General features: G+C 43.4%; 1 protein-coding gene across 5 annotated transcripts in view; it reads left to right on the top strand.

The window, feature by feature from the left end:
- The window catches only part of Kdm3a (lysine (K)-specific demethylase 3A), a 54224-nt gene that overhangs the window by 22884 nt on the left and 18673 nt on the right, over positions 1–12667 (top strand). For all 5 annotated transcript variants that reach the window (XR_001234176.1, XR_001234175.1, XM_005385394.2 and 2 more), the window contains exons 11-16: positions 2699–2903; positions 6299–6513; positions 9156–9308; positions 9444–9539; positions 9860–9987; positions 11655–11850. Coding sequence is in view for 3 of the 5 variants with exons in the window: in XM_005385394.2 (XP_005385451.1) it covers positions 2699–2903; positions 6299–6513; positions 9156–9308; positions 9444–9539; positions 9860–9987; positions 11655–11850 (993 nt within the window). In the remaining 2 variants the exon portion in view is untranslated. The remainder of the gene's footprint in view (positions 1–2698; positions 2904–6298; positions 6514–9155; positions 9309–9443; positions 9540–9859; positions 9988–11654; positions 11851–12667) is intronic.

Raw genomic sequence — 12667 nt, 5'->3', positions numbered from 1 at the left:
TAGGCTTAAGGGTGCACCCAGTGGTGGTAGTTTCTAGAATTAGGAGAATGAAATGGTGTCAACATGTTGAGAGTCGGGGCTAATCTTAAAGCCCTGTTCCCTTGGATCAGTTATAAAATGAACATAACTGCACTAGCTTTTTATTTTTTACCACAGGCCTCTGAAACTAGAGGTCGGGTGGTTGAATTTGACTTGCGGACCTATTTAGTATAGAGTTAGAGGAATAGAACGCACATTTTCTTTGCCTAGGGACTCTTCTAACCCACCTTCTGCATTCTTGAGGCCCAAGTTAAATGGCTATTAATTTACATAAAATTAATTGCATAAGATTACGTATTCCTCAGGAGTTACATAACTCCCCAAAGAAAGTGAATATTCATAATGATAAATTTGTTCTGTTTCTTTATGTTTGAGTCATCAACCTTCACACTCAGCTAGTTTTGAAGCAAATCATTTTAATTTGTATGAAGAGACAGTGAAAATGCAAGCTGGGCAAATGCGTGGCAGATGCACAAGTCCAGCTTTGTTTCACTTCATCTGATGTGTGGTTGTTCCCCATCTAACATGACTTTAAAAGAAAGGGAAACCCTAGTTGCACGTCCTACCATCTGTAGTGACTGGTTGAGGATGGAGAGTGATCGCAGGCCAGCAGGGTCTCTGAGCTGCGCCCACTCGTACTCCCTGTGCATAGGGAAAGCCTCAATGGGAAGGGGCTCGGCTTCCTGGCTGCATGTAGGGACTAAGAACAAAAGACAGCTGGGGCAGCATAGCCTCCTCTTCTGGTGAGGTGGAGCAGTGATGGTGAACCTTTTTAAAGGCCAGGTGCCCAGACTGCAGCCCAAACCCACCTATCACCAAGTCCCAACACTGCAGTTAAACTGAATACTGAGGTTTTAGTTTAGGAAAAATAATTCATGCATGACGTTCTCTTATCTTAAAAGAAAAACACAATAACGTGCGTGCCGTGCTTGTCACCCCAGAGATAAGAGAGATGAGAGGGGTGACTCATGAGAAGCGGGCTGCCCTTTTTTCTCTTGGCTCTGCTATGCTCTGAATCCAGGGTCAGTGGTGGGACCAGGTACTGCTCCCTTCACTGAAGAGCTAAATGTAGACAGTTCAGCTTGCTTATCTCTGGGTGCTTTCTCTTTTAAGCCAGGACACAGCAGGTAAGATGACCTTTGGACTTTGTTACGCTTGGTGGGAACATGGTCCAGCTTCAGAGGATGATGTCTTTAATATCTGAGTACCATCTTTGAACTACTAATCCCGTTTCGTTCTCTTTTTTTTCTTGGGGAACCTTGTCTTTCACTCTTAACTGAGTAAGAGCGTTTAAGGGGTCAAAGACTGACAGCATCAGCTAGCATTTTACTGTGTATTTTAGCTCTACTTGAAGAAGTTCACCTAGGGAGGAGAAAGGGACATAAAAATTAAGATGTGTTACGTGCATGTGCCCACTAGCCATGATGAGTGTAATCATTAAAAACTGAAAACATGCACTAATAAAAGTCAGAGATAAGATCACCTGTAATGTAATTATTGAAGATATTTATGTAAAAAGCTTCTTAGGTTAGAAATCTTTACTCCAGTTTTGTCCAGAACTAGGCTTTCCCACCTCTGTCCCAACTGGTTCCCCAGAAGTTGTTTTCTGTTTGGTTTAGTATTTTGTCTGTTTGCCTAAGGCCCTACTTTCCTTTACTGGGTTCCCTTGGGCCCTGAGGAAAGGCCTTTTCTGTGAAATAGTCAGGCTCTTAGCTTCTGAATGGATTCCCTTCTGGGTTATTTGGGTGGATACCATGATTGGTCTTTGCTGTCACATTGCTCTTTTTCTTCTTTAGTAACGTGTTAACATTTTTTTCCAGTTCTCCTTTCATAGCGAGTTAAAACTTAAACTCGAATGTGCTTGGAATCCTGTCTTTAGCTGGTACCCTTAAATCTGAGTGGCCCATAGCTATGCCAAAGATTCAAAACACATGGAGTGAAGTGACACCTTTGGGAGGCATCTGGAAGATAGCCTTTGCTTCTTAGAGCACATGACTGAGTAGGAAGACTAACTGGTTTTTATAATGTTAAGAGTGGTTAGAAAACACACCTTGCCAAGTGTGGTAGTGCACGACTATAATCCCAGCCCTCAGGAGGCTGAGGCAGGAGGATTGCCACTAGTTTGAGGCCAGCCTGAACTACACAGTGAGTGAGACCCTGTCTCAAAAAACCAGAAAGAAAGAAAAAGAGGGATAAAAAGAACACCTCAGGCCATTCTTTTCTGTGTATGAAAAGTGGCAGAACCAATCACCACAAAAACAAATTAGGCCTCTGAAGAGGTACACCTGTGTCTGTGTGCCCCGCTACAGTGAGTTTGCGTTAAGTATCTGATTTGGAAAAGTCCTCTGTGTGTTTTTCAGCCAGGGCTGTGAACAAAAAGAGTTTGCTCTCCTGGAGTTGTGAGCCTGGCTGTTCAATTTGGAAAGTCTAGTTTGTCAAATGGAGTCACTAAATGAGAAACGTAAAGAGAACAAAACTTCTCCAGTTGTTCCGATAATTATGTTCTTTGAGCTGTGTTTTAGAAATTACAACTAAATCAAGAGTGGAGAAGGGTTTTCTGTCTTTGGGAGCATTGGCTTTTTTATTTAAAATTCATTCCAATACTGGTGAGATGATCAGAGACCTGAACTTTGGTGTCCTTTATCTTTTGTTTTCCCAGTCCCAGCCCGGAAGTCGGTTTTAACAGACCCAGCAAAACTCAAGAAGCTGCAGCAGAGTGGTGAGGCCTTTGTGCAGGACGATTCCTGTGTGAACATCGTCGCACAGCTGCCCAAGTGCCGGGAGTGTCGCTTGGATAGTCTGCGCAAGGACAAGGAGCCGCAGAAGGACTCGCCAGTGTTTTGTCGCTTCTTCCACTTCAGAAGGTGAGGTGTGTGGGAGGAGATCAGATAATCTGTTGCATACCTTTCTTCTGTCAACAGTAAATCTAAAAAGGTGGAGATTGTATTTTTAATCTCTGGATTTGGGAAACTAGGTCTTAACTGCATATTTTCTTTTCCTTGTGTTTTTCAAAAAAATTGTTTAATAAAGCAAGGAAACTTCAGAACACTAATTTATGTTTCCAAAATTAACATCAGAGAAAAATACTGAAGGTTCTGAAAAATCACCATAAATAACTACTGCTAACTTTTCAGTGTGTTTTTAATGGTCGTATAGTATTCCGGCAATCCCTGGTGGTGTCCTGCATATGCTGTTGTGAGTTGTACTTTGTCGGTGCATAGTAGGAACCTTTTGGTTACGTTGTTTTTCCTGAAAACATGTTCATACTTCTATGAGACTTCATTATAGCATCTTCCATTTGTTTGCGGTGCTGGGGGATCAGACCCAGGGCCTCGTGTGTGCACTAGGCAGGTGGCCTCCTCTGAGCCGCATCCCCACGCCCTAGCATCAGTGCTTGATGACTCAGTTCACCTGCTGATAGCAAGATTATTTTGTATTTTTGCTACTAGAAGTAATGCAGAATTGATGATCTCCTAGTTTACATCTCTGTTCACTTTGGAAGGATTACTAGGTCAGAACGAACGCTCGTGCGTGTGTTTGTGTGCGTGTGCACTTTATCAAGTCCCCCTTCAGGAAGGTTACGCCTATGTCTGTGCCCCACTGTCTGGGCTCAAGCATCCTTGCCTCTGTTCCTTTGCCAGCAGGGAAAAGCATATCTTTAAAAGAATTTTCTTGAGGTCTGCTGTGGTGGCACACACCTATAATCCCAGGATTTGGGAGGCTGAGGCAGGAGAATCACTGTGAGTTTGATGCCAGCCTGAGCTGCAGAGTGAAACCTTGTCCCAGAAAGAGCCCCAACAACAACAAAAAAATTTCTTTGGAACTTTATAGACACATTGTCATTTTTTTTTTAAGTCATACTTCATTTAAACTTTTCTTGCCTAAGTGAAGAAAAGGGTAACCTTGTTTTTTGAGACATAAATGACTGTTTTTCTGGGTATGAGTCAACTTTAGATACAGTCCACTTTCTCAAAATTCTGGATATTTTCAGGTTCAGCTCGTTCTGCTAAGTTTCAAAGCTTGTTGATGAGCTGAATTGAACACACAGGTATTTTAGATCATTAATTACATCTGCGCTGATGACTTCCGGATTTAGGCTTGTGTAGTGAAGTATATATATATATTTTTAGATACTCTTTGCCCTATTCATTCTTGAGCAGATTGCAAAAGCACATGATACAGTGTGTGGGTAGCATTTAGAGCTGTGGTAGTTAACATATGTTCACATGTACACGTTAGTACATATTCTGGATAAACAGCTGGCCCAGTAGTTGGCAGTAAATGTTAGCTCTGTTCTGCTTCCCCTCAGGAGATAGTCGTCTTACACACTATGGTAAGATTCATATGTATTTGGAATTACAGATATTGTGGGGAAGTGATACGGTGGTTATGCCTTTACAAGTCCCTGCATTCCTGTGTAGGCCTGATTTCCTGTCATTGGGAGGGGCTCTCCATGAGAGAGAGACTAGAGTTCAGTTGCAAAGGCATTTTAGGGCGGTGGTAAATTTTTCCTCCTTTTATCCTTCGTAATTTTATTAGAGCTTTTCAAAAACATGATTTTGTGACCATGTAAAAATCACTGATTTTATGGCTTAGGTGCTTTTCCATTTTTGACTTCTTGACCTTTGCTTAGGGCTGCATAATGGAAGCCAATCTAGCAGTAGCTAGAACAGACTCGCTTCTTTGGTAAAAGAGTATCATAATTTAACTTTTTCCTTGATGTTGAGAGTGAAGCGTTAGGCTGTCATGAACTTCGTCAGACTTGTCCCCCACTAAATTTCTGTAGATAAAGAAGAGGACGGGCAGGGCTTCAACAGGAAGGTTTAGTTGTTAGGTCCAGTTGGTTCCCTCTCCTTTTAAAAAGGCTTTCAATCTTGTTTTTTAGTTTTATGACCCTCTGCTTTGAGCTATCAGTTAAAAACTTGCACCTCGCCTTTGAACTGTAAGAAATACATGTGCATCCGTTGTGGAAACTGTTAAGTGTCAAATATACTTCTCGTCTCAAAGGCTTGGATAGCTGCCAGTGCCCAGTGAGGGGATGAGTGTACTGCCAGCATGCTGTCCTAACTCACCTCTCCAGTGTCCTGACTCTTTCCTGTGAGAATGCATTGGTTTAATCTAACAGTTTTTTGTTTCCCAGTTTACCTTCTTCTTGCTTTTGTGTGGAATGCTGTCTCCTGAACATAGCTTCTCTTACTTCATGTCCCCCTTTCTCGCATGTGAAGCTCATTTACTGTCTCTACCATGAAGTCAGCTTCATATTAGCTAACAGTTCCTTCTCTGTTCCTGTAAGACTTAATCACTTGTCACATGTCACACCTGCTTCACTGTTTTATGTCAGTTTCTTATGTCTCCAATTGTGGAAATACTTGGTTGTGTTTCAGAAAATTTAAAACTAATACATAGTTTGTTTTAAAGAAATAAAACCCAAGTGTTAAAGAGTATTGAACGTGCAAACTGAGAATCATGTTCTGCTTTGTGTCTCACTTCCTAGGTTCTGAGGCCCACTTCCTTAGCTCTTCCTCCCATTCTGGGACCCTGAAATGTAATCGAAGCTTAAGATTTCATGGGCGTGCCAAAAACTCTCCCAAATCAATGTGGCCTTGGCTTCAGTGACTGCCTAAGAGTTCTGTTCTCTTGCAGAGCATTGTTCTTAAAGTAGTGGTTGTGTTCACATCTGACCAGATTGTTCATCACTTCTGTTGGTTGGCAGCTTTCACCTGTGATATCTTGTGCTTGTTCATAACTTCTGCTTGTTCTTGCTGTTAAGTAAAAATCCCATCAGGTTGAACAGTTGTCTCTGGAGGCAGTATGAGTATATATATCTTGGCTGAGTACAAAATATACAGTCTGTCCTTCTCTTTCCTCTCCCTTTGTAGCTTATCTTTTAGGAGAAAACCTCAGTTATTTTACCTCTCCACATCACCGCTGCTTTTCCTCTGGCTTCTGGATATCCTAGGCTCTTTTTGAGTACTGTACGCCTATATACTATTGTACTGTACAGTGAGCACACAGCAGCACAGATGTGATAGTGTCCAGCGACACATGAGCTACTTCTGCAGTATGTTCACATCTACAGATGTTCATAATTCAAGGTCCATTCAGGTGTGAAAGTTTGCAACTTGAATGTTAAGTCAGGGAGTTGCTGTAATTGGCTGTGAAGATTAAGGAAACTGAAAGACATTTGTTGATTTAATTGTATTTAAATAATAACTACAAGATGTAAATTAATTTTGTGTGTTTTTTCCATTCCTCCTAGGTTACAATTCAATAAACATGGTGTGTTGCGGGTAGAAGGCTTCTTAACACCAAACAAGTACGACAGTGAAGCAATTGGCTTGTGGCTGCCTTTGACCAAAAATGTTGTGGGGACTGATTTGGACACGGCAAAGTATATCTTGGCCAACATTGGAGACCACTTCTGTCAAATGGTGATTTCTGAAAAGGAAGCTATGTCAACTATTGAGCCACACAGTAAGAGCATCTCTTAGTGGGTAGGATGTTTGAGTCCAACTTGATTTTTGTTTCTGAGTGACACCAGAATCCCTATTTGCAAGGGTTTCATTTTCCCCCAGAAGTTCAGATTACTTTGGTGTAATGTTGCATTTTTCCTTTTGTGATAGGTTTCACCTGAGCTAGCCACTTAACCTTTAGGGTTTATTTTGGGACAGTTAGCAAAGGAGTGGCTCCTTTTTGTTAGGAAAGGTCAAGGTATTGACCTCTCCAGGATTGCAGCCTTGCCAAAGGGGAGTGAGGCTTCAGACAAAGGGTCTTGGCAAGAACACTGAAGAAAACAAGGGACAGGCTGCACTTAGACCACCCAGGCTGAGTCTGTGGGGCTGGGTCCCAGGCATGCGAATGGGCACAAGCTCAGTTGGAGCTGACTGTTCGATCAGCATTTGAGGGAATACTTGGAGGTTCAGCTGGATGTGTGCCTGTGGCCTCCATTGGCTGCTCTGACAGCCCAGAAACCACGGGCGATGGTGTGGGTGACACATTTGAGCCAAGTCTCCTGCGTGACATTTCAAGTCTGGAAGGACAGCATGCCTCTCCCTTTGTCTGTAGAAAAGAGATACCCAGCCAGAGGCATCCATCATCGTATATTTCCCAAGTGGTTCAAAATGAAGAGCCAGGCCTGTTCTAGTCCTCTGGTTACTGTGCATAACCAAGTATGTTTGAATACAAGCATCCTCACCAGTCTTAACGATTCTGGCTTAAATACACAAAGGTATTATTAGACAGATGTGGATTCTGTTGCTTCTCAAGAGCGAGGAACAAGGAACAGCAGCAGGAATCCAAAGCTGGGGAGGGCATGGGATTGTGACTCCTGGCACAAACTGAGTAACGCTGAAGGGAAGAGCAGCTTTTTTACCTGGGCAATAGAGACTCCTTAACCACGCCCCCTCCCCACTCTGTTTAGAACAGGTGATACAAATTTTCCATTTTCAATAGAGACACTGTTTATTAAATACATTTGGGTAGAATAGATTTAAAAACATTCCTTAGATAAATTCCATGATAGTACAAACATGCATACATGAGTGTACTGTGGAAACACTTCCTTGGAACATAGTTGCTTCCCTCCTGAATCAGCAAGGTTGATTTATGTAGGTGATTTCTCTTCCTCTCCCCCTCTCCTCCCCTTCCTCCTTCTGTGTCTCTTTCAGGTTATTTTTTTCTCTGGTACACTAAGAGACACTGGCAGTTGTGTTTTAAGACCATAATTAAGGAGCTCTACCCTCCTTACAGATTTAAATTTTACTAATCTTTCTTTGTTTTTTTTGACTATCCTGTTCCTCTTTCCTCTTGACAATGTGGTCAGACTGGCGAGAGAAACAACACTGAATGATTTGGAAAAGGCCCCCCATACCCACCAGAGGGCTTCCCCTCTGATCTGCTATTAGGAAGCAGATCCTCTACTATTGGACTTTTATTCTGTGCTCGCTTCCGCAGCACTTGTACTAAAATTGGACTTTTATTTTGTTTTCTCAGTAATAACAGTTATATGGATAACTGAGGGAACTAAGACTCTATTCTAATAAAACAACAATCAGGTGGTTAAGGTGAAGTTCATAAAATCTCATTCGTACATGCCTCAAACTCCTATGTATTGTGCCTGGGCTGTTACATTACAGTGGAGGGTCAGAAGTTCACTTAGCACTTGCAATAATTTGGTGTATGCTGAAGTCCGGCTATTTGGGTTGAGTTCAGTCATTCAGAAAGAATGAACTCAGCAGAGACAGAATTAGGACAAAGCCATCTCCATGGAACAAGAATGCAGCAGTATTGACCCAAGGTTGTTAGGAAAGAGACTGGCGGCCTGAAGGGAGTCTCTGGTCAGCAACACTGGGCTTTCTCAGACTCAAAAGTGTCCCCTTTCGTTGCTACTTCTTGAAGCGCTCTGTACCCAATGTCATCACCCGACTGAATACCCCTCCTTGTTGGGGAGAGGTGTCCTATGGCCTGCCCTGCTTTGGAAGAGCCTCTCCCCATCTCTGGCTACTAGAATGGAAGAGGCTGCCTGTCGATTCCTGGATTGTACCTCAGGGACAGTCTACTGCACCTGTGTCCATCACAACTGGCACTGACAGAACTTGAGTGAAGGAACTGCTGTGCCCAGCCGAGTTCATGTGTGGTTCGTTCCAGGCCCCCTCACACTGGGGTTTTTGTTGGATTGAGGGCGTGAGTAACCTGGTGGTCCATGCCGCTCGTTGGGTTTGTGTATCCGAGGAAATGGCTTTTCCCTTGGAGAAAGCCTGGCCCTTGCTGCCTTCAGATTGTCAGTGGGATTCAGGAGCAGGTTAGCATGTCTGCCTGGGGTCCCTGTGTCTGTGCTCCTGCTGTGTGACCACAGGCATATGCCTGAGCAGGGTTCTGTTTGAATGTTGAGTAGCCTAGGGAGGCAGGACTGTGACTGTCAGGATGCAGCTGCCGTGACAGGAGGCTGAAAGAGCACACGTGATGGGGATCCAGCAGAGCTTCAGCGAGGCAGCATGTTTGATAAAGCTGGACAGAGTTAATGAGGTCTCTGGTCACAGGGAGGAATAATCACTGCCCCTCACAGTCGGTGTCAGGTTTCTCCTCCCCATAACTAAGTGATTTATTGATTCTTGCAGGACAGGTTGCTTGGAAGCGAGCTGTCAAAGGTGTTCGAGAAATGTGTGACGTGTGTGACACCACCATCTTCAACCTGCACTGGGTGTGCCCTCGGTGTGGGTTTGGGGTGTGTGTGGATTGCTACCGCATGAAGAAGAAGAATTGCCAGCAGGGTGAGAACCGACTCCATTCCCTCCGCTTGCTGGCACGCTGGAGTGGAGCCCTTGGTTAATTAGTGGTGGGTGGGCTTGGGAGGCGCAGGGGCCAAGGCGCACCAAGAACAGTTAGCACAAGTCCATTGTTTCCAGGGGCCACCTACAAGACTTTCTCGTGGCTGAGATGTGTGAAGAGTCAGATACATGAGCCGGAGAACCTAATGCCTACTCAGATCATTCCTGGCAAAGGTATTCCACGTGGTGCTGGGGTTTTCTTTCCCTCTCTTCACAGGGGCTGGTAGTTTAGTTTCATGTATGTAGTGTCATACTTGGTAACCTTACTTTATACTGTGTTGTGTAAATCGCCCTGGCACTTTTTAATGAAGGGCTTGTAGATAATTTTGTAGAAAGGAGACCATGCTTTTGGGGAAGGTGGGATAAAACGGGGGGATGGAAGACCGTGCTAGTGAGAAAAGATTCCCCAGGGGAGTGTCTGCTCTGCCCTGTAATGTTGAGGTTGAAAACACCTAACATCTTCGTTCAGATGTTTGCCTCTGCTTTTTTCCCAGCCCTCTATGATGTTGGAGACATTGTTCATTCAGTAAGAGTAAAATGGGGAATAAAGGCAAATTGTCCGTGTTCAAACAGGCAGTTCAAACTCTTTTCAAAGCCACCCTCAAAGGAAGACCTGAAACAGGTATTGCTGCTTGTGCTACACGCACCATCCTTGTGTTTCTGTTTTTCAAATGACCCAAGAATATCCATCGTGGTTTTTTATTAGGTTTACTGGTACGTTTTAGGTGTACATAAGGATCACATTCGTCATGGGGAATTTGTACATGTACGTGATATAACTTGATTCTTTTTCCCCATTCTGCTATCCTCCCTTCAACCCCTCTTCCCTCATTTACAAAAGCTTTGTTTCTTTTTTCTTTTCTCATTTTTTTCTCTTCCCTTCCTTTCCCCCTCTTATCAGTGTATTTTTTTTTTTTTGCAGTACCAGGGATCGAGCTCACCACCTTGTGCTTGCCAGGCAGGCGCTTATGCCACTGAGCTATATCCCCAGCCCGTATCAGTGTATTTTAAAGGAAAGTGGCAACAGCTGTCAATAGGGAAAGAATTTATTCTGAAGCCTATTCTCTCTTCCCCATTTGCTCTTGTGGGCCTCATTTATGGGTTCCTATTAGTAGATTTCATACTTTTTGTTTCTTGAAAAAGCAAAAATTTTCTTTGCTATAGTCTAATAAATTGCTATCAGATTTGTATGGATTCTTAAAGTCTCGTGTTTTGCAGAATTAAAATTAATTCAGATACGCTTTAAAAATGTTTAACTATTAAATCTGTTTTATCCATCAGCTATGTGAAGGGTTGATGGAGATGAAATGAGTGTTCTCTGCCCATCCCTTCCTTGCCCCTCACATGCCCCTTCCAGGTGGCCACTCTCCCTCCTCTGTGATAACCTTCAGTGGCCCCCTTTCCCTCAGCCCAGTGATCATGATCTCATGTTGTATTTAAGAATCAGAAATTCTTTCACATTTTTATAGAGCTGGGGTGTCAAAGGTAGCATGAGGTGAACTTGAATTTTTTCCCACTGCTTCCTAGTTGTGTTCCTTGGGCCCACATGAAGGGATTCAGGTGTGCTTCGGCTTGTTCATCAGAACTGCAGGGATGGGCAACACAGCAGTGCATCATGGGAAAAGAAGGGTCTTGACCACCACAGGAATTTCAGTGTCCTTTTTCCTTCTCACATTTGCACAAACTACCCAGTTGAGTAATAGAATAAGTGATAAACTCTTTCTAGTTTGTCCTTTTCAATTTATGTTGTCCGTTTTGGTTTATGTCTTAACTTTGAAGAGCTCCTTGTCACACTTTAATGCTTACTCAGAAGAGCATTTTTCCTTTCGTTGTGTCCTGTCTCCTTCTGAAATTCTAGCTTTCCTTTCCTATGTACTTTACTCATTCAACAACCGTGTTTTGAGGGCTTGTTCTGGATTCTGGCTAATTTTCTAGGGAAGACTGACACACAGTTGCCATTTTAAATCCACATAGTACATGGGGTGAGAGGGATGTGTGCAAAGATGTACATAATGTGTACAAGGACTAAGGGTGGAGGTGAAATACCTTGTATGTGTGAATTGTTACTGTGTGTTTTCACTAGTAATACTTAGAATCTGAAAGTGAGAATGTGCTGTTACTGCAGCATTTCTGCAGTAGTAGTTATCACCACAGTAATTCTGTGGTGATACAGCTGTGTTTTGGAGATGAATCTCTTATTGGGGGGTGGATTTTAGCAGTGAAGGTAGTAAGAAAAAAGAAATGCCATTCTTTAGCTTACGCAAAAGGCTCCCTTTGTACTTAACACAGACCTCCTTAGCGGGGGAAAGACCGACACTCAGTGCCGTACTCCAGCAAAGTCCCTCAGCTTTGGAGCCAGCGACGGTGGGAGGGGAAGCAGCCTCTAAGCCAGCTGCCAGCGCGAAGCCTCCCTGTCCAGCCAGCCCGTCGCCTTTGAATTGGCTGGCCGACCTGACGAGTGGGAATGTCAACAAGGAAAACAAGGGTGAGTGGCGCCACCTTCCTGTTCCTGCTGAGCACCACCTTCCTCACAGAGGGACTCGGCAGCCTCAGTTGCTGAGAGGTCAGTGGTGAGAAGTCTTGCAGCAGAAGTGTGCCGGGGGTCGTCCTGGGCCCGCAGCAGTGGAAGTGTATGTGCAGTACAGCACCAAAGAGGAGAGCTGTCGCTGCTGAGAGAGCTTAGGTCACCAGGCCGAGCTGAGATCATGTTTGGCGGGAATGGAGCCGGGCTAAGCGAGACTTAATGACAAGTGACTTTTCACCTGTCTGTCCTTAGCCTGCACATAGTTCCTCTTTGGCCGATGTCCAAATAGACGGCCTTTGGTTTCATTCACGTCATCTGCGCTGTTGTCTTATGATGCTTGGTGATAATGTAAAGAATGTGTTTTCGCATTAGTGGGATTAGAACTGTGATTTTGCTTTCAGACTGTGTTATGAGAGAAAAAAATCAGAGGTCAATTTCTTTCATGCAAACATGTTGAACGAAATTTGAGTGATCAAATTTGACACCATAAATAGAAGAGTAGGACCAAATGGGGTTTTTCCAGAAAGGCATATGTAGTTTAATGTCTAAAACTTTAAGAGGAACATCATATGCTGAGTTGCAGAAAAACATTTCATAAAATGCAATGTTATGCTTAGAATTTGTTTTTCTTTGCATTAAAGAATGAGATAAGGATGCCTATATCACTATTTTAGAGAGTACATGTGAAAAATCCAAAAGAACCTACATTGACAAGGCAGGTTACTGGATGGAAGGTCAGTTTACCAAAGTCAGTTTGTGTTTTTGCGTAGCAGAAATG

This window comes from Chinchilla lanigera, unplaced genomic scaffold (genome assembly GCF_000276665.1).
Source record: "Chinchilla lanigera isolate Chin_1 unplaced genomic scaffold, ChiLan1.0 scaffold00023, whole genome shotgun sequence".
NCBI classification, from domain to species: Eukaryota; Metazoa; Chordata; class Mammalia; order Rodentia; family Chinchillidae; genus Chinchilla; species Chinchilla lanigera.
This window is presented reverse-complemented; position numbering and strand designations above follow the sequence as displayed.